This window comes from Scedosporium apiospermum (assembly GCF_000732125.1).
Source record: "Scedosporium apiospermum strain IHEM 14462 chromosome Unknown SEQ_SAPIO_0088, whole genome shotgun sequence".
Taxonomy (NCBI): Eukaryota; Fungi; Ascomycota; class Sordariomycetes; order Microascales; family Microascaceae; genus Scedosporium; species Scedosporium apiospermum.
This window is the reverse complement of record NW_015971789.1, coordinates 2,461,398-2,482,188: the sequence shown is the minus strand read 5'-3', so window position 1 is coordinate 2,482,188 and position 20,791 is coordinate 2,461,398. Positions and strand designations below refer to the sequence as shown.

The 20,791-nt window shown below is 49.9% G+C and overlaps 4 protein-coding genes across 4 annotated transcripts; 2 read left to right on the top strand and 2 right to left on the bottom strand.

Moving 5' to 3' along the window:
* Window positions 1-186: 186 nt before the first annotated feature.
* SAPIO_CDS3658 (uncharacterized protein) lies at window positions 187-2,626 on the top strand (the record flags this gene model as incomplete). Its single annotated transcript, XM_016786410.1, has 2 exons — window positions 187-1,332; window positions 1,424-2,626. 2 exons carry the CDS (start codon window positions 187-189, stop codon window positions 2,624-2,626), a joined length of 2,349 nt encoding a protein of 782 aa, XP_016644416.1.
* Window positions 2,627-4,607: 1,981 nt separating this feature from the next.
* SAPIO_CDS3657 (putative beta-glucosidase btgE) lies at window positions 4,608-6,492 on the bottom strand (the record flags this gene model as incomplete). The annotated part of the gene is made up of 2 exons (XM_016786409.1): window positions 4,608-6,061; window positions 6,324-6,492. The coding sequence occupies 2 exons, from the start codon at window positions 6,490-6,492 to the stop codon at window positions 4,608-4,610; spliced, it is 1,623 nt and encodes a 540-aa protein (XP_016644415.1).
* Window positions 6,493-12,978: 6,486 nt separating this feature from the next.
* On the top strand, window positions 12,979-16,395 carry SAPIO_CDS3656 (uncharacterized protein; the record flags this gene model as incomplete). The annotated part of the gene is made up of 4 exons (XM_016786408.1): window positions 12,979-13,005; window positions 13,191-13,301; window positions 13,384-13,718; window positions 13,779-16,395. The coding sequence occupies 4 exons, from the start codon at window positions 12,979-12,981 to the stop codon at window positions 16,393-16,395; spliced, it is 3,090 nt and encodes a 1,029-aa protein (XP_016644414.1).
* Window positions 16,396-17,526: 1,131 nt separating this feature from the next.
* On the bottom strand, window positions 17,527-19,373 carry SAPIO_CDS3655 (Hex2 protein; the record flags this gene model as incomplete). Its single annotated transcript, XM_016786407.1, has 2 exons — window positions 17,527-18,562; window positions 18,697-19,373. The coding sequence occupies 2 exons, from the start codon at window positions 19,371-19,373 to the stop codon at window positions 17,527-17,529; spliced, it is 1,713 nt and encodes a 570-aa protein (XP_016644413.1).
* Window positions 19,374-20,791: the final 1,418 nt, after the last annotated feature.

Below are 20,791 nucleotides of genomic sequence, written 5' to 3'. Positions count from 1 at the left end.
CTACGTTCTTTCTTCTAACGACTTCCCTCAACATTTCTTATTTCTTCTTGTTGCGGCCGGTCCCAGATGCTGCTCGAGTCTAGGTGAAGGCGTGGTGTTCTGTCGCCCCCGAACCGAGAGAAGAATATCGGATAAGATCGAGCGACCTCATCAAAAGACCAACGAAGGATCGACCGAAACTTCACCATGTCCTCGGCGGGTCCCATCTTCGCGATCCCCGTCTACGAGGATTCCGGCTGCGACTCCGACGACCAAGACCACCACCTCGAGTCCAGCTTTGATACTATGTACGACGACGACGATGACGACGATGATGCGACCACTCTTAATCATGCTCCCCATGTCGCCCAGATCCCTTCTCAGTACACCACTCAGACCATGACGCCGCCCGGATACCCCTTCTTTTCCTATACCCACGACTACATGCCCGCACCCGACTCATCAGACGACGACGAGGATAACGATGGCGACGGTGACGTCGACATGAGCGATAGCGACGGGGGTGCGCCCCTCGGCTATGGAGGAGGACCTCTGACATTTACTACTCACGACTACCAAGGTCCACCGCCATGGCCAACCAGCTCGATGTTGAATATGCCCCAAACGCCATACCATCCTCACTCCGCGATACCTCCGTCCTACGACCAAACGAATCCTGCGAATAATACCGTTCCCATTCCTGTGCCACCCTTTTCGTCCCCCTCCAACTCTCACACGATACCCGAAACCGCAAACTCCTCTTTAATATCACCGCATCTGCCTTTCGTTGCCGCTATACCGCCTCAGCCATTTACCCCCCCTCAATTCTCCAGCTACAATAATATACCGCCGTCGAACTACCCATACAACCCCGCTCCCCCTCCCCCGCCTAATGATGATCTCGATACGGCCTTTCAGACCCCAATCCCATTTCCAACCCACCAACCTCATATGGTTACCCAGCTCGACGAAGATGCCGAGGAATTAGAGGGCCCGCACCCTCCTCCGGTGACCTCCTTCCACACAAACTCGGGCTTCCAAGGACCTCAGACACCGGGGATCCTCGGTCCTCAGAACCCCGGCTTAGTTCCCTTTCTGCGCAAATGGGCGCATCCCGGGCTCTCCCTTTCCAACGACACGCGGCCGCGGTTCCGAAGCCCGTGGCTGCCCACTGTCAACGAACTGGAGAATTCGCGTGTCAAGAGTGTGGACTACGATGATCTCATGGGTGACCAGTGCGATGTACAAGGCATTGACTGGACGCAGCTCGGGGTGACGCGTAGGGAAGCCCGCGAGCGGCGGCTGAACACGTATACCAATTTTGTTAACGTAGATGGTTCTGATGCTTTCAACGTATGTGTCACTGCCCTCATTTCGCCTCATCTCTTCATCTACACCCACATACATATTTTGCACGAGATGCTGACGGGATACCTGCTTGCAGCCGAACCGCTCGGACAGGATGCTTCAACGGAGCGAGAACTACTTTAGGTTCCGCCAAATGCATATCCGAAAGAACGTTCGATTAAATCACTTCCAGCTCAGGAACATCCTCGCCACCTCATCTAGAGCCAAGTCCTTCTATCCAGAGGCGCGGGGGATTCGTCAGATCAACCCCATCACGGGTAAGGATGAGCTTCTAATGGACCTCAAGGACATGGACGGAGGCGGCCTCGTATCCACGCTATCAGCGAACCGCCGCGTTCTGGTCGCCGGCACCTTTAACGGAGAATACTGCATAAAGAACCTTGAGTCGCGTGAGACGGGACATGTGGAAGGGCAGCTTACCGACGACACGAGCGGCATCACGACGCACGTTCAGGTGTATGAATCGCGTAACTCTTCCGGACCTCTAGCGGCGTTTGCTTCCAACGACCGCGGCTTCCGGATATTAGACGTAACAACGCAGAAGTTTGTCTTGCAGACCATGTACAACTTCCCCGTCAACTGCACGGTCCTATCGCCGGATAAGCGCCTGCGCATTATGGTAGGCGACCACTACACGGCCGTAGTCACGAACGCCGAGACGGGCGAGGTCCTCCAGGAACTCAAGGGCCACCTCGATTTCGGCTTCTCGTGCGACTGGGCCGACGACGGCTGGACGGTAGCGACGGGATCGCAGGACATGACGGTGAAGATCTGGGACGCGCGGCGTTGGAGCAACGCCAACGGCGAGAACACGCCCGTGTGCACCATTCGATCAGAGATGGCCGGCGTGCGTAACCTCAAGTTCTCCCCCGTCGGCAGCGGCAAGCGCGTGCTCGTCGCCACCGAGGAGGCCGACTTCGTCAACGTCATCGACGCCCGGGACTTTTGGCGCAAGCAGACCTTTGACGTCTTTGGTGAGATCGGCGGCGTCAGCTTCGCCGATGAGGGTCGCGACCTGCAGGTTCTCTGCTGCGACGGCGCGCGTGGTGGGCTCTTGCAACTCGAGCGGTGCGATCTCGGGGCCGAGGCGGCAGAGGCGGCTCTCTACGATCCGCTGTTTCACCGGTTCCGCGGTTGGAGGCATGATCGGGACCGGCATCGCGACGGGTTCGATTGGGCACCGTCGGTGGAGGAGGTCGTTAGTCATCCTCGGGCTACGGGGACGGTTACGAGGAGGAAGAGGAGGGCGGCTATGTTGGAGCCTTTGGAACCCTTTTGAGGTGAAGTGATGATGCAATGGAAGTTAGGGGTGGATGGGGAGGCGGTTGTCTATATGATCTTTTTTTCCGGGCGAGTGATATCCCTTCTTTTTTTTTTCTTTTTTTTTTGGTCATAGGGCCTTGGGGGCATTATTGATTCCTTCATTTTTTTTTTTTTTGGTTTAATGGATCATTGATACATTTACATGGCTACCCTGCAGCATTTTCTTTTCTTCCATGGGGCAAAAAAGAGGGATTGGCTCTGCAGTTCAGGAGGGGTTCTTCGCATTGGAGTAATTTCATGATTCAAGTGTTTGGAAGGATACCGGACTTTGCTTCCTGTCTCGCATGCTAGTTTCATCTTTCACCTTTTTCAAGCGAAGAGATACATATTCCTTCAAGGGAAACAAACCAGAGTATTTCTTCTTTCCTCCTCTTTTTTTTGACATATGCGAAGTGCTTTGGTTATTGGTATTGGGCACATTACAATAGGAGAGGCACATACTTGAATACTCATGTTGCTTCTCTTACCCTCTCTTACTGTTCCCCTGAAGGGTCTTTACTTCGAATTGTCCCCTGCGAGGGTAAGAAGCGTATGGGATTATATGGGATGGGTTAGGGGAGGAAGGAGATACAAGAGAATAAACGCTGGCCTTTCTTGATGCTATGGGGCTAGAACACGAGATCCGAGGGCCGACATCTCTTGTAGCTAGGGGTAGGCAAAAAGAGTGAGAGGAAAATAATAAAATAGATCTACTTGATGCCGGGGGCAGGGTCAACTGGCCTTCATGTTGCTGGCAGAGAGCAGAGAATGTGCGCTTTTCTTTCCTCCGATCCCATCTCGATCGACACCGCTTTCGAGCTTGTCGACTCATCGATAGTTAGAATCTAGAAAAATGGAATTGATATCTAAGTTTAAGGGTCTACTTTTTGATCCTGGCAAGGCGGCCAACCGCCCCCTCTATGTTGTGCTTGGTCCCTTTCTTACCTCACCCTTCCTAGAGAGGGCCCTCATGATATGCAAAGTCAGATTAATTCAGTTATACAGACCCATTGGTCTCAAACATCAGCTGTAATATACCCGTTAGATATTGAACGAAGCACACCAACCATACACGAGAAAGGTAGGATTAAGATTTGGACATTTCTAGAGCCGCCTTTAATTCCAATGGCTGCAGTAGTGCCGTCAACAACGTCCGATCGCGACACCCCGAAGCAGTCTAGCGTAGATTTTAGGGAGGAAGGGAGCGCAGGTCGGGCGCCTCAAATGAGTCGAGATTTTACTCGATGTGGACGATGTGGGATGAATGAACCCAGGGATTGCCGAGTCTTTACTTCGTACAGATCAATGTAAACCACGCGAGAGCTTGTAACCCATGTGATCTTTGCTCGACATTGGAGGTCCTCGAGGAAACTGGACACGACTTGACACACAGAACCTCCATCGCCCAATCACTGTCCGAATAATAAACATAATTCTCACCTCAGGCCACCATACAAACCATTAATAGCACTTATCCTTCGTCACCTTCCCTTAAGCATGGTAGACTCATATGGCACTGAAAATAATGGTTTAAGATTATCAAAGTGATCATGACATGGCGGAGAGACACTCTCACATAACGTTTACAACAGTGAATGGTCAGGAGTAGAGGGTCATCAGGAACTAGAACATCTTCGCAACACACACACACACACACACACACACACCACTTAAATATCTCGGCAGCAGACAGATGGGGAATGAAATCCATGACCATAAGAGAACGAAAGAGGGAAGAAGCATTAAGGTTCTCCCCTCGGCAAGTGACGCTAAGAACAAAACGAGATCCACATATATAAAAGAACAAAGCAAAAGACGCTAATTAATTGGCTTGTAACATCTAATCATTATCCAAGAATGCTCAAGTATTGACAATATTCCCTCTTCTATTCTCCCAAGGCCATGAAAAAAAAGTTGACAGTAGGTAGGACATTACTTCAGTTTCGGGCTTCTTTGGTTTAGAAAGCACCCTCAACGTTGAAGTAAGGCTCGCAACCGCAAGAGGTAGGATCCTTCCAGAAGGCCTTGCCGTAGGTGAAGAAGACGACATCCTCGCCGCAAGACGATCGGATGGAGCCGATGGCCTCGGCCTGCTCAGCGACACCAGGGCAGGCAGCGCCATTGCAGTTACCCTGAGTGGGCCAACCGCACTCGAGAGAGATGGAGCGCTTGCCGCAGATCTTGGCGACGATATCGAGCTGGCCGCGGACGAAGGTGCCAGCGGCGGAGGGCGAGGTGTTAGCATTGAAGTAAGGGTGGGTGTTGGCACCACCAATGTCGATGGAGTCGCAGAGGACGCTACCGTCACGCTGCCAAACATCGACAGTCTCAGCCGTGGTGAAAGGGCCGGTGTAGCCGGCGCCAGCAATGATAGACTTGCAGGTGTCGATGAGGCCCTTGAGCTGGCCAGCATTGCAGTGACCGCCGAAGATAGCCTCGTTACCGATGACGGCAAGGCTGACGAGGTGCCACTTACCCCAGGCGACGAGCTCCTCGACCTGCTGCTTGTGGACACCGCTGTAGCCACAGCCAGCCTCCTTGACGAAGACACCGATGATAATCTTCAGGCCCTCAGCCTCAGCGGCGTCACCGACATTGGCAAGAGTATCGCAGTCGGTAGAGTAGATACGGACGGTGTCGAAGCCGAGGGACTTGATGTTGCGGATATCAGCGAACACCTCGTCGCGGGACTTGCAGAGACCGGCGTCCTCGGTGTAGGGGGTGTAGGTGATGGCCCAGTGGTCCTTGCCGTTGCCACCAAGACCAGTGCTGGCGGTCCATTCCTGAGTGGGCTTGGAAGTCTCGGCGGTGGTGGGAGCAGGGGCCTCCTCGGCAGGCTTCTGGGGAGCCGGAGCCGGAGCAGGCTCGGGCTCAGGTTCAGGCTGGGGCTCGGGCTGGGGAGCAGGGGTCGGGCCACCCTCGAAGGGGCAGACGGTGACGTAATTGGTCGCGGTCACAGTGACGGTGGCGGCGGGCCTGGTGTAAGTGCCGGGCTCGTAGCTGGTGGCAACGGGGTAGACGATCACGGTCTCGTCAACGGTGACGGTGCTGCTGGAGGCACCAATAGTGTAGGTGCCGGGAGTCGGGCAGACATAAGTGGTCTCCACGATGGTGCTGGTGATAACACCGTCGACAGTCGTCTCAGTGGCAATAGGGCAGACGACCGTGGTCGACGTCTCGACAACCGTCGTGACACCACCGAAGGTGTGGGTTCCGGGGCCAACCTTGGTGGCGGTAGCCGCGCACACCGTAGTGCTCTCAGTGACGGTGATGGTGGTGGCATCCCACGAGTAAGTACCGGGGGTAGGGAAGATCTCAACCTCGGGCGTGGGGAGGATATCGACAATCTCGGTCTGGACCTGGGTCTGGATCTCGGTCGTGGTGGGCTCGGGCTCGGGACCGTGCTCAATGACTACGGAGTAACGAAGTTTAGTGATGTCGCCCTTATGCGATCAAAGACAATAGACGAATCATGACACGAAACGAAAATACCGAAACATGTTGGTTGACCAAACTTGGCCTAACCAAAACCATGTCTCGACATCTCCCATGACATGGCCGCAGCCAACTATCACGCTTATCGCTCAGGATCCGGGGCGACCATGTTCAACGGTACCACATCTGTGCGTATGTTGTTGTGCAAGCGGGAGAGTGAATGTATTCCAGCAACTTACAGGTAGGCTCGCCGTAGAAAGTCTCCCAGACGGTGGTGCACTCGGGGACACAGGATTCGAGACCGGCCCGCCGGGCAAACATATCGTGAGCCCGTCGGTGGTTGTGGGCGTGAGCGGCGGCGTTGGCAACGCCAGCCACAGCCGCTACGGCAGCAACGGAGGCCTTCATTGTCTTTTTTTGTCTTTTCCCAAATATTTGAAAGAAAATATACAATATATATTAGTCGAAACCTCCTTTCGTGGTCTTCGTAAAGAATGCCCGCTGAACGAGTGAAGCGGTAAGTTGGATTGCGTGGGTTGCAAGAAGGAAACAGGAAAACGAAGAAGAGAAAGCGAGGTGAGGGTGGATCTTGCTTTCTACATGTAGTCGGGACGGCTCCGTTTTTAGATGGAGAAAGGAGAAAGGAGAAGGAGAAGACCCAGGGGGGAAAGAGTAATGAGAGAGCCAAGCAAAGATTAATACCATTGGCGGGTCCCCCGAGTTGCTCATCTCCCCAGGGGACTTGGCTCCTTCCAGCCACGGGCAGTGCTTGTCTGTACCTCGACAGGGCAGGGTGTGATTGCGAAGCTAGCAGGCCACCCTACCGAGAAGACCACGCTTGTTACCATTGCGAAGCAAGTATCGCCAACACAACCCTGACCCTGGCGACCCACGTCTCTCTGTCGACTTGGACGAAGATGGGTGGACGAGAGGTAGTTCAATGTTTTGCGGTGCAGAAGTACCCGTACTTCCAGAGAAAGAGAGAATTTTGACATAACCTCGAGAGCTTGACGTGTGCGTCCTTCCTCTCCTGCGTTGTGCCTGGGGATCGGACCCCTGTCACCAAATTACCGGGCTAGCAAATGTAGTGGTACTTTTCAGGTCCGTCCTGCACCTTCCTCCTGCAGGCACCGATTCGGTCAGCCAATCATGCCTCTCCTGCCTTCAAGAAGCCCCACAAACACAATCTGACGGCGGTAGCTTCGGCGTACTCTTGAGCTGTCGAGCGCCCTTGTATTGGACGTTTCAGGTACCTAAACTCTTTTGATCGAGAGCGTTTAATCTCCCGAGATTTCATTTTGGGATGATGGTCGAGTCACCGGTACAATACGCGCACAGTCTTGACCAAAGAGGGCCGTAGGAAGTACTCTCCTCGACTTGTCTGCCCCGGTTCTGTCCCTGAATGGCAATGTATCGAGATGATTAATTCATTTATTCTCCACGATCATACGGAGTAGGCGTTGTGCATCGTGCACATCTTCAACGCATCCAGTTCCCACGATAATAAATTATTAGTCCATCCACCAGTGAACCGCACAGCGATCTGCCAAGAAATCAATTGATCTCGTTCTCCAGATTTCAGTCAATGATACCACTCCTTTGGCTTTAGACTTTGAGATCTTCAATCGTTGATCATAGTTTAGGATTAGGGAGTAATAACACGGTGGTTTTACACTACTTCGTACATCGATGTATGGGAAAAGCTCCTGCACGACCTCCACAACGAACGAAGCAGGCTTGTCCAGAACCGATCACTAATATCGAGTCTTTACGCACCAATGCATCTCGAGACCTCTGATTCTTAACCCTCGTCTCTCTCCTTTCAGGCAGTACTTCGTACTACTTATTGAACCAACATAAACGTTCTGAGAGAAGAGGGATAACATCTCGCAGGAGCAACATTCCCAGACCAGATCAATAGTAATCAGTACGTAAATGCTGAGGGCGGATTAGGATGGGATGCACACCACGCCGGGGTTATCCGCTGAACGAGAATGTACTTCGTACGAATGGAATCGATGCGTAATCCCGAATTTCTGGTGGACCAGTTTGTCAAAACTCAAAGGTACACTTGAAGCTGTGGGTATGATGGAGGTGACCCTGCTTCGCAGTAATCTCAGATAAGGTTGACCAATTCCACTTCGTCCTTCGCGGTGTACAATTCGTTCAGTTAAACGCGGACGTGTTGAGCTCAAAACGAGTGGACCACCGGACACCACGCATAATAGTCAGGAGAGCATCTTCATCTCCCGGACTGCTCTCCACAGATAATTAGCGCAGCCCGGTTCTTTTCCTCGTAAACAATGTGGACAGGCGAAAACACGTGCGTGGCACTCGTACCATTGTTCCATTGACATTTACAAAGAATTACTCTATTTCTCTTGTTCAAGTAGAGGAAGAAAAAAAAAATACGAATATGTGTATTCTCCGTATGCATTTCTTAGTTCTTTCCAACTGCCTTGAAGTCTGGGCATCCTCAATTGAACTTATTTGTAGTGTCCAAGTTTTGATGTAGTATAAGTAAGTCAAGACCCCTGCAAACCGGCCACCCCCCCAACCGGCCACTTCTCAAATCCAGATTTATAATATACTACATTTAGCACAAAGGTAATTAAAATATAATAAAATTCTTATTAAATATACTATAGTATATTAATTATATAGAAAAATTTATAAAGTAAAAGATTAAAATTTTAAATTTCTAAGAATTTTTAAAGAGAATTTATTAAAAATATTAATTTATTATTTATTAATTAAGAAAAAATAATATAATTATAAAATAAGTTAAATATAAAATTTAAATAAACTTTCTATATATAAGTTTAAAAAGTATATTATTTTTTTAAATTTTACTTATTTTAGACCCCTATAAATTTTTTTATATAAAACTTTTAAAATTTAATTTTAATAATAAAATAAAATAAAATTAATTTTTTTAAATTTTAAATTTTATAGATTTAAAATTTATTTAAATAATAAATAAAATAAAATCTTTACTTTTATAATATTTTTTTATATTTTATTAAGATTTAATAAAATAATATATATTTAAATAATTAAAAATATATATAATAATTTTAAAATAATTTTATAAATATTTTTATATTAGTATATATATAATAAAAAAATTATTAAATATAATTAAAAATTATAAATATATATAGTTTTAAATTTATATAACTTTTTTTAATATTAAGAATTTATATAGAAATATTAAGAAAACTTTAATATTTATTTTATTTCTATTTTACAAGGGTCTAAATTATTAAGTAAATTTATTATATTTATAATAATATTTTATTAAATTAATATTAAAAATCTATATTTTAAAAATAGTTAGCTTATATAATTAACTATTTTATTTAATTTTATATTTAAATAAAACTAATTAAATAAAAGTAGTTATTTTTATTTTTTATAAATTTAATATAAATAGTAGACTTATAAAAAGTTAGATATAGCTTTATATACTATTAAAGTATTTATTAATAATTTTACTATATTTAATATTTTAGTATAGTATATATAATAAATTCTTATCTAGTTCTGGAAAGTGGCTGGTTGGGGGGGTGGCCGGTTTGCAGGGGTCTTGACTTACCTCACCAAATCCCTTGTAGGAAGTCTGGCTGACCGAAGCTACAGTGGGGAAAATCTATTTCATGGAGGGTGGCGTCAGTGACGGTGGGGACAAAAACATCAAATCAATCGAAATTAGAGATGTTCGGTCCATTTGATGTCCTTCACTGCACCAAAAATTTCGAACATTTTGATGAGTTTTTTCACGTTCCTGGATCGTTCCTGGCGCACTTTCAATTGTGGGGCAAATCTTGTTTGTATTACAAGGACAGTGCCTGGATTTTTAGCGCAGTTTAACGCATCATCGCCAGCCCAGCTGCGTCAGCCTCCCGAGGAACGAATCGCCACCGAACATTTTAGGAAGCTTTCCTGCCTTCCTTTTACAATTCCCCCTTCTTCGTAAATGAGTGCGCCCTAGAAGTACGAAGTAGTATGCTACATACATGCCGGTGCTGCAGCCACCAGGCAAATACCCCTTACTTTATACCCCAACAGCAGAGGCTGACTTTTCAGAGCTGTGCTCCCTTGCAACTGCCAAGACGCAAGCAACAATGCCCATAGCCTACAGGTGGAACTCTTCAATCCCTACTTCGCACTTGCCAACCTCGTCGGTTAACGTCCGCGAGAAGAGGACGAAGAGAGCTTTATGAGCTGTCAAGGTACAAAAGGAGTGGCCGTGGTTGTGACAGTAACAGCACCGCATGCCGGGCGGGGCGACAGGTTTAAGCGATATTGTCCTGTTACGAGGTACACTGGGGAATGATCACCCCCTTTTTGTTAGTGATTGTGACATTAACGACACTGAACTTACGGAGTATCTCTGTACACTACTAATATCCCATCCCCTATCACGAGTACGAGGTAGAGTCGGTAATTGAAGGTGTTACGGGGCTCATCGAGCAATGACAGGAGTGGAAGTTCCCGAGAAAATGCCACATCCGCACCCCATGTGAGGCCAGGTTCCACTCCGATCCTGATCAAATGGAGTCGGACTGGCTGGTATATCCGGGCTTGCGGCTGGATCTTTCTCTCCAAAGTATTTCTTAATTCATGAACGGGACCTGCTGTTGATGCTCTCGAGCAGGCATCTAGTATGATTAGCGAAATGTGGGCGAGCCAGGTCAGCGAAGTCCACTCCCAAACTCTCCATAATCATTATCATTCTTTCATGCGGTACTTCCTCTGTTGAATGTGTATGTAATTATATATTGTTCATCCAAGGGACACGAGCCAGGCCAGGCCAGGCCAGGCCATCTCTCCCTGGGAAGATCAGCGATGAGCCGAGGAGAGAGTGCCGCGCACTGACTGACTGGACTCAACTGGACCGCATTTGGCCTTGCGCAGGAACCAGCCAGGCAATATTGACTCCAATGAAAGGCAATGTCTGTGCAGATCTCTCTTTCTCTTCACTCATCGTATGGTTGTGGATGGGAATACCGCCGATTTTTCTCCTCCCCTCCTGACCCCTAGTCGATGAGGAAACAAACAAACTACGAAGTATTAGCCTTTCTCGTGGGCTCCGGTGTCAATAAGCTCTTCATTCGTACTCACGTATATATACCGAGGTATACCATACTTTGTAGTAATGTATCCCCTTTGTTTTTCCTACGAGGCAAGTTTCGCTTCTTCGATCCGGCAAAAGCCCCTCTCCGCCCCCGGTAACTTCCATGTTACTTGTCCGCTAAGCGCAAGAAACCAAGGATTGAAAGAAGCCAGGTTAACGATCCTCACCTTTCGAGAAGCTCCTTCATTCCATCCCTATCCAAATCTCAGCCTCGTCTCCGACCGGGCATGGGAAAGAGGAGGAATAAAATAGGAATAATATTTCGAAAAAAAAAAATTTTTTTTTCTGCTTTTACTTTACAGGCAAGTGGAGGAACTATAAAGCACGTTCCCCCCCATGACTGTATTTTCACCTAGTAATAGAGATGGTCTTGGTGGAACCGCTATGGAGATGAGTTTATCTCGGTAGATTCATGGGTTTATCTTGGGGAGAAGTAATATTACGAGGTAGGGAGGATATGAGACTGCCCGATGAGACTCTACGTGCCATCTCTAATCTGGCGTATCCGGTCGGCAATATAAAATGTTAGATGAAGAGACCCCCCATCTCCAATACTACATCCGCGAACTTGCTCTGTATTCGTGTACTGCAAATCATTCATTCACTGGGTGGTGTTCTGAAGCAATAACAGCAGCCCATTCGGTCTCGCCTCTAAACAGAGTCTTCTGTTCCCCTGCCAGGCTTGCTCCTATCGTACTGACCGTACTCCCACTTGGGTTGAGTGTGCGGTGTTTGATGCCGTCCCGCATCCTAATCATACATGATCAGCACTACCAGGTCTCTTCAGAATTGTGAAGGTGCGCCCACTCATTATTCTCAGTGTTCCCCTCGAGGTCTGATGAGTTTTGCTTTCCACGTTAGGAATCCGATCGATGTGGAGACCTCACAAAAAAGCAATCAATACATATCTCGGTAACACAGACAAGGTAAAACATAAGCTGGCTGCCGCCACAGGCTCTTCATCAAGAACCGTAACTTTCTACTGGCTAGTATTGGCTGAAGCGTGATGAGGCATGGATATTTTCGATCTGAGTCTGCATATGCAGCCAGCCCCCTTTACATTCTTGATATGCGGATCGAGTCGTGGTAGGGCATGAGACCTGCATTCCTGATGAATAACTGGACAGGTGGACAGAAGTATGATTTTTGAAGATGTCTCGTACGTTCTATATTAGCTGTCTCGTAGCCTGAAATTGTTGATGGTGGCTTTATAGATACGTCTTGCACGCTTGCGTTATCGATGGCAGTCGACGCCCTATCCTAGGACCCGGCATAGGTCCTCCCACATGGCTCGAAGAGTTTATCTGCCAAAATCTTCCATGTAAAGTTTCGATCCGAGGATGTGTGTTCTCCTGCGGTTCCCTCTCCAGGTGCCACCTCAGAAAGACATGTTCGACCGACAGGCAGACTCGATATCAAAGTCGAACTGCTTCCATGAGAGTGTTAAGTAGTGTCGTGTAGAGTAGGGCAGCCATTATTCTGCCCAACTTTTGAGTAAAACGAAGGTCATTCAAGTCGTCAAGGCCTAGAGCAAGAAGAACTTATTCCTTTCCCTTTTTCTCCGAAGGTAGTGGCGAGTGCGCAGGGAGGAGTGAATCGGGACTTTGCAAGCACCAGTTCCCTAGTCAATATCGAAGTGTTCTCATGAATTCGGAAACTGCCAGAAAGGTTGCCAGTCCGCGCCGTATTACGGAAGCTCGATACCCCAGACTTCTTCCTATTTTATACGCACTGAATCTAGGTTGAATCTCAAGATGGAAGTTCTTCCAAGTGGCGGTGGTGTAAGTGAAGTCTGGAATCACGTGATAGCGCGTGGGCGATAATATCGTGACGTAGGGACAAGAAATGGTGCTTGAAGAAAAAATGTCAAGCGAGCGCAACGTGTGGAATATTTCCACCCGAACTTGATAAGATAGTCCCGCATGCTTCCGGACCAGTCGCGATGCTCCGGATAACCTGTAGGCAGTCAAGATGCCGCGGTCTCCGGTGTCCGAGTGGTCTTGCGCGAGCTCCAGTCGTGGCCTCCCAGATAGCCTTCCATGAGGCTGCACAAGACGTTGCCACCCCGCAGAGAAGAGTAAGTTATCGGGCTTCTGTGATCTCAATCGAGAACAGGAAGAAAATGTGTGCGCAGAATACTAAATATGTCGGTTTTGTAGTCATATGCCCAACTATATGGTCAGCGCACTGCACAAAAGCTAGTCGACGAAAACTTCCTCGCAGACCTCGAGAAGCGATCAACGATCCGAGAGACCTTGAAGAAATGGGAGCTCGACAACCCGCAAGAAAATCAGTTCACCGTGTCAGCGTCGCTTGCGCCGGGCGAAACCCCCAATGACATGTTTAAATCTCAGGCGCTCTCCGGAATGAGAGAGGCTCGGCAGGTTAACGAAGCTGAGGATGGGGAGTTCGCCGTGGATGAATTCGATACAATTGATAGTGTTTCTGCGGCACCGACGGAGATGCTGCGTCCCGGAACACTTATAGAACTAAGGTATACTTGGGTTTTATAGTGCCGGACCATGGAGGACCTCGTATAGCTGACTCCTAGCAGGTTGTCTGACTCTCGAATCCCGCTGCTGGCCATAATATTAGGTCGCTTCTCGGGTGTGTATTACTTCCTCGCAAACGGTGGACAGTTGACCGCTGATGAGGGGATCCCGTCCGTCCTCTTCAGCGTCGCCAATTTCGCCACTCCCACAGAAATGCAGGGTCTCGTGGATTTCATACCCAAGGACAAATACATCCACCCGCGTGATGTCGCCAATTTATACCAACCTCCACTCGAGCTGGGCGCGCATCTGCAAAAGAAGATGACAGACTTTACCACCGCCTCTAGTCTCCTGTATCAGAACAACATGACTGCGTTGTCCGCGGCTGATAAGAAACTCCCCCACGCCACCGAATTCTCTACAATGAGCCTTGACCAGATCGCCCGAGTGTTGCTGCCAGATAAGGCGAAGAGAAATGGGCAGTACGGCCCGGAGATGCTTTACGCCGTCCACATCGCACTCATGAATGATGAAACCGACAGCTTCCGTCCGTTAAATAAGATACATGCAGCAAAGCATGCAAGCTACCTCTACAGGATCACTCCAGCCAGTTCGGTCCAGGTCATCCGCAAAGTGCGCACGCAAGTTCGCCAGATAATGGAGGGACTGGGCCATCAAAAGCTCGGCAAAGGCGGCGATAGGGGTGCACTAGTGAACAACAGTCTGTGGAGATTTATCTTGAAGGCTAGACGAGTGATCAAGAAGAGCCGAGCGAACCGAGCCTGGACGGATCACGGCATGCTGGTGCCGCACTACCATCCCTACACGACGTTCCAAAACTGGACAGAGGAAGACAAGGAGTTTCTCCACTTCATCGAACTGTGGGTCGGCAGCCATGTGCACCGAGGCAGCACTCTGCACACCTTCGGCTCCGCCATTCTCCATCTGACCAATATGTACCAGCCCGCGAAGCAACTCAACGCGGCGACGGGCTGGGCTTTCCTACAGGAGCTAGGCTGGATCCCATCATGGGAACTACCTACGCGCCACAAGTCCCCAATTCCAGGGGCGAGAGTGCAGAGTGGAGGTGGATATATCCGGCCGTCCCCGGGACCCTTCTCGGAATCGATGAGAGAAGACGTTGCCGCAGATCACAGGCGGGATTGGGGTCCTCTTAGGTCTTACTGCATCGACGCCCCGACAACTACTCTGCTGGACGATGCCATCTCTCTCGAAAGTACAGACACTGCAGGAGAGTATTGGATTCACGCACACATTGCCGATCCCGCGGCGTTCATCGATCCCAAGTCCAAGCTCGCCGATTATGCGGCCATCATGGCAATGGATCACTTCATCCCCGGATACCGGTGCAGTATGTTTCCGACCGACTTTTACGACGAGGTCGTCATGAAGAAGTTTTCACTGGACAAGGGCCGGCCCTGCTTGACCTTTAGTACAAGGTTAAACGAGGAAGGGGAAGTGCTTGACGTGAAGATCCAACCTGGTATCCTTCAAAACATAACATTCCTAACTCCGTATGATGTGGACGCCTTTTGTCCGCCGATACGTGTAACGCCAGAACCAAATGGACTGAGCCGGTTGGTCGTCGGCCCCGCGCAACAACAGTATATACCCGGCGAGCGGCGAACCATGAGCAAAGTTAAAGACCTGTCGGAAGCCGAGAAAGAGGATCTCCAGACGATGCACCGCCTTCTCAAGGCCGTGGACGACGTGCGTCTAAGGCGCGGCGCCATCCCGCAGTCCCGATCCTCGCGCTCAATTCGAGTCAAGTTCAACGGCGCCGGGTCCCCCGAGCCGCCCCGCTCCGAGGACCCCCAGGCCCCAACGTGGCCCGGCGATCCAGCCATCGAAGTGGCATTCGACGAGCGCAAAGACGGCACGCTAGTCGGCATGGCCATGATGCTCGCCGGCGAATCCGCCGCAAAATGGTGCTCCCGCCGCCACATCCCCATCCCTTACCACACCCAGCCCGGCGCTCTACGCAACCCTCAGGGTCTCCGGGCACTAGGCGAGCAGATCCGCGCCATGACCGACAGCGGTGAAGCCGTGCCCATGAGCGTGTGGCGCGCGTTTGACCTCGAGACGGGACCGACGGCGCAATCCGTCGAACCTAGCCCCATCATCCCGCTCGGGCTAGAAATGTACACGAAAGTCACCTCGCCGCTGCGTCGCCTCGTCGATTGCATAGTACACTGGCAGATCCACGCGGCGCTCGCCGAGGAGGCGCGTCTGTCGCGCTCCCTCGCCGGCGAAGACTGCTCCGGCGCGTCGTTCCTACCCTGGGACACCCTCGCGCTCAAGGCCAAGCTCGAGTCCCTCCGCCTCAGCCACTTCGTCTCACACACGCTCAGCCGGAGCCAGGGGTCCCGCCCCTGGCTCTACCAGGCGCTTCTTCGCGCGTGGAAGTTCGGCGAGGCCGACATCCCCGACACGTTCAAGTTTGTCGTCTCGCGCGCGTACGGACACCTGCTGATGGGCGAGCTGGATTATATGGGCTTCTCTGCCATGTTGAGGAAGGGCGATTTGGAGGGCGTGGCGCTCATGGCGGATGTTAAGGACGGGGATGTGTTGGAGGTAGAGATTGTAGATGTTAATGTGTACGATATGCATGTATTCGTGAGGGCTCTCAGGAGGCTGGAGAAGCCGGTGAGCGTGTAAGAGTTATTATTAGGTTTATTCTCGACTTGGTTGGTCAAGGTTTCCGCGGAAAGAAAAGCATGGGTGGTTGGTTCGGGGCTTGCTGTATGTAAGTTACTTCTGGGGAGATTGTATGACTACTACATGATAGATAGACACAACTCACGAGATATACAACAACACACGAATATAGACAAAATATCAATGGTTAATGACACCTCAATTGGTTCTATTACTCGTCGCCCCGATCTAAACTGTTGAAAGCCCGTAGCATGTGCCCTTTGCGAGGCTAAGAGCAGGGGAGACGAAGTCGCACCAAAGAATCAGCTACCTCCCGCAATTCATATTCGATCCTCCACCCAAATCCAAATCCACAAGATACAGATAGATGATTCCCTTAGTTTCCCACGACCGTTAGAAAGCAGAATTAACACCCCATTATGAAAACCCGCGTTTGCTTTTAAAACAGAAAAGAAAAGGAGGATGATAGAAAAGGAAAAAGAAAAAGAAAACCCCTTTGATTGTTGGACTCCTTAGATGCCCTGTAAACGCCATTGCTGAGCAACCAACCTGCCCAAAACATGCAAGATCACAAGAAACACAAGATAGAATCAATCCCTTGGGAACCCCAACCCCACCTTCCCAGCATGTTTGAAAGCATTTTTTTTGAAAAATATGAGAAAGATCCACGCTTCCCTCGCCCCCATGCTCGCCTCCGTGTTGCCGAGTACAAATCGAAAAGAAAGTTGGGAAGAAATAAAGAAAGGAAAAGGCAAAGGAAAGACCCAAAAGACTACCTTCGGTAGGTATCGCTGGCCAGCTCGTGTCAGGTCGTCGTGTTTCGGCACTCGGGCCAAATTGGCCATCGCTGGCACCTCTCCCCCCATGTAATTCAATTCCATAGAATACAGACACCTGATTGACAAAGGAGATAGGAAATGAAAAAAAAGCAGGTATGATAACATAATAATATCGTACTTCGTAGGGTTGGGAGAGATACTTCTCTCAGAGGATCTCCTGACGTTCGTCGGACATCTCGGCGTGATGGTGTAAGACATCGGAGGGCGTATTACGAGTGGAGGTGAAGAAATTGTCGGATGTGGACGCAGGTGTGATTAGCGTGAAACAAACTGGGTTTTCTCTTCACTTGTTTCACTTTCTCCAGCCAACATTCCAGATTACGTGGGCGATGTCGCGGGCCGTGTTGACCGTGTCAAGCACGCGACTGAAGAGTCCGCCATTTCCTGCTTGCGGTTCTGCCTCGTCGCAAGGCATGAACATGCCGGAGGGCGTGCGGCGCATCCCGGCAGGCTCGGCCGTTAGACTGCTGCTTGATGGTGTCCGACGTAGGGCAGTTGTAGTTCGATCAAAGGAAGCGGTTCCATCAGCAAAGAAGGCATCTTCGTCAACATCCTCTTCCTCCTCAAAGAAGAAGCGTCTCGTCTTGGGGGACTTCACGGTCTCCGCTCGGAGAGTCTCTTGCGATGACGATGGGGAGACAATGGGGCTCCGGTATACTCGGGGGCCGTGCTTCATGGCGGTTTCCAGCTCGGAGGTTTCCTCACGATCCTTGAGAGTCGTCGATGGCAACATTGCAATCGTCTTGCCTTCAGATACCTTCGCCTTTTTCTTATTACGCTTTAGGGGCATTTTCCGCCGTCTCGAGGTTCGCTTCATCATAATTGCCCCATCATCCGAATCGCTAGATCCATACTGATCCACAGGCGTGTCGTTGCCATCATCATCGCCTCTGATATCGACAGCAATACACTGCTCAACTTGCTCATTGAAATGGATTCGTTTCCTCCCCGAAGTAGGTGAGATGATTCCGGAGCTGGAGTCGGAAGGCGGAACGCTCGTGTCACTGCTCTCTCGCGGCGACGAGAAAGGGAAGGTAACGTAGTCGGTGGCTGCTCTGTCGAAACCCGGCCGGCTGTATCCCCGCCTGGGATCTTTCTCCTGCGCTTGCACAGCAGCCGCCGCCTGCTTGAGGAGAGACGAGCTGGAAAGGGATCGCCGCAACATTATTTCGGACATGCTGCGCTTCTTTAGAATTGGTTTTTTGTTGATGAAGGAGTTCGTTTTGGATAGCGTCGAGCTTCCCGCCTCGGGGTCTGTCGTTCGGCCCGTCGAAGTGTGTGGGGTTTGTAACGGTCCGTACAACCAAGTAACGTCGCACTCCTTGAGCCTGTTGAGATAAAAAGTTAGTATACGGCGCGGCTTTTCAATTCATTTTCATGTTTCGTTCCCGAAGAGCGGGAGCAAGGGGGAGAAAGAGTCCATAATGGGTTGGGGGGGAACACCAATTTAACTATCACATACCAGTTTAACGTCTCGGGAGAGACCGTCTTCAGGTTATTCTTGGCCTTGAGCCACGTCCTCCACGAAGCGTTCTCGAGTCGCGCAGCGTTCATGTAATCCTTGCGACGGGACACAATGTATCGCCACGATGACCAGATTTCCTCTTCGGTCCAATTGTGCGAGAGATAGTCGACGTGGCGTGTAGGTTGTTGTCGGATGGCAGTGTCGTCCTCGGCACGGTCGATGATTTCCGGTGTCACGGGCCCTGAAGTGCTGCTTCCAGAGCCGTCATTGTCCGGAGAGTTTGTCGGACTCGGTGGAGGTTCGAGGTCTTCTAAAGGATCATGGTACAAAGCATGCTCATAGTCTGGTAGAGTAAAGTGGTCTTCGGGTTGGAAGTCGATTGGAAGTTCGTCGCAATCGGAGGATGATGATACGGAAATGTTGCTTGCGGGGGTAGAAACGAAAGATGTGTCTGTTGAGTCGGAGGGCTGGATTGTTCGTGGAGATGAGGGTGCGGATGACGAGGCGGTGGAATCGGCGTATTGTCTGGGGAAGTGCGAGTATGGATCCTCAATCTTGCTTGTTGGCGCAGAGGATCGCAGAGAGGATTTTGTGACGAATTTAGATTGTGACGATGATCGCTTCAAGCTGGTCGACGAGAAATAGTCGTCCTCCGACGAGAGCACAACGGCCATTTTCCAATGGGGAGGAAGACGGTGAGTTTGGGGCGTGGGGATGATGAGAGGTTTGAAGTTGTGAGAGGTGGGGGGGACGACTGCTGTGACAGCCAGAACGCCTGGACCCTATAAACCAAGTGGGCTGCTGTAGAGTCCCATCAAGGCGAAAGGGAGAGATCGTGAACCTTGTTGGAATTCAGGATAGGAGTTGGGTTGAAAGGAGGAAGGTAGGGCCCAGCAAGTGAAGCCGATTGTTGTTTCTTCTGGAAGGATAGGAAGGAGACGCCAAGGATTGGGTGGGGGAGGAAAGGATTAATATCCGTGCTGTACAAAGGTATTTACCCCAGAGCCGCTTAGTCGGGATCAGACATCTGGAGTCTCGAGGAATGTTAGCAGGGCCTGTGCTGTTCAGAGTCGATGCTTGTGCTTTGTGTACTGTGCTGTTTTGCCCTGTGTGCGCGGCGTGGTGCGAGGGAGGGAGCGGTGCTCATATAGGCCCGGTACCCAGGGCACTACACTAGAGATACTAACGGTACCAAAGATACCAGCCAAGGAAGAAGAAGGGAAAAAAAAAAAAAAAAAAAAACGCACAGGCGATTTTGTACTCGGAAGGTGGCGTTCGAGGGAAGAGCGGTGACTAGTACGGAGTACTTGTGTGTTAGCGCGTGGTATTGGTGCGTAGTTTGTACTTATCGAAGGCGCACACAATAAAGCGTTTTGATGGTGAATACTTGCACATGTGGTGTGTGTGGGGGTTTGGCCACAACGCCCTCATACCAACACCGTTGATCTCGCAATTCTCGTCAATTAGGGGCTGTTTTCTTCGCCGGTCAAACAATGTAGAAACAGGCAGGAAAAACAGGACAGTCCACCTAGAAGACGGACGAGGACCCCCGACCAAAGTTTATCAGGAAAGAGAGCTCCTTCAATGTTATAGCTACTCCCCTCGCACTATCAGGGGTGCAAGGGAAAACAATGCTCCCAACAGGGGGTGCGTGAAAGAGGATGCATGTGGTGGGGGGGCGTGAGGTAGGACTGGGACTAGGCAGCTTGTTGCTGCAAGCGGTTGTAAACTGCACAAAAAGTATGGTACATGCTAATAGACAAGCTAGTTCAATGTTGTAATACTATGAGGTAGTTACAGTTCTCTTGTGAAGGTGTTGATATGAGGTACGGGGTACTTGTAGCAAAGTTGGACGCCCTGACAAGTGAAGAAGTGAAGAGGACAAGACATTGATCCATGGATGTCTGCGCACTAGAGACCATTCTTGTCCCCCATACCCATCGATAATCTGGTTTTATGTGGTATTCAATGTAAAGTGACCTGCGAATGACGCAAAGCATATGCTCCCTTGCTGGCACTAACTGAAGAAGAGCCTTGAGGAAGGGAAACCGAAGTCTCAAGGACGGCTCGTACTTCGTAGTCATTTAAGGAC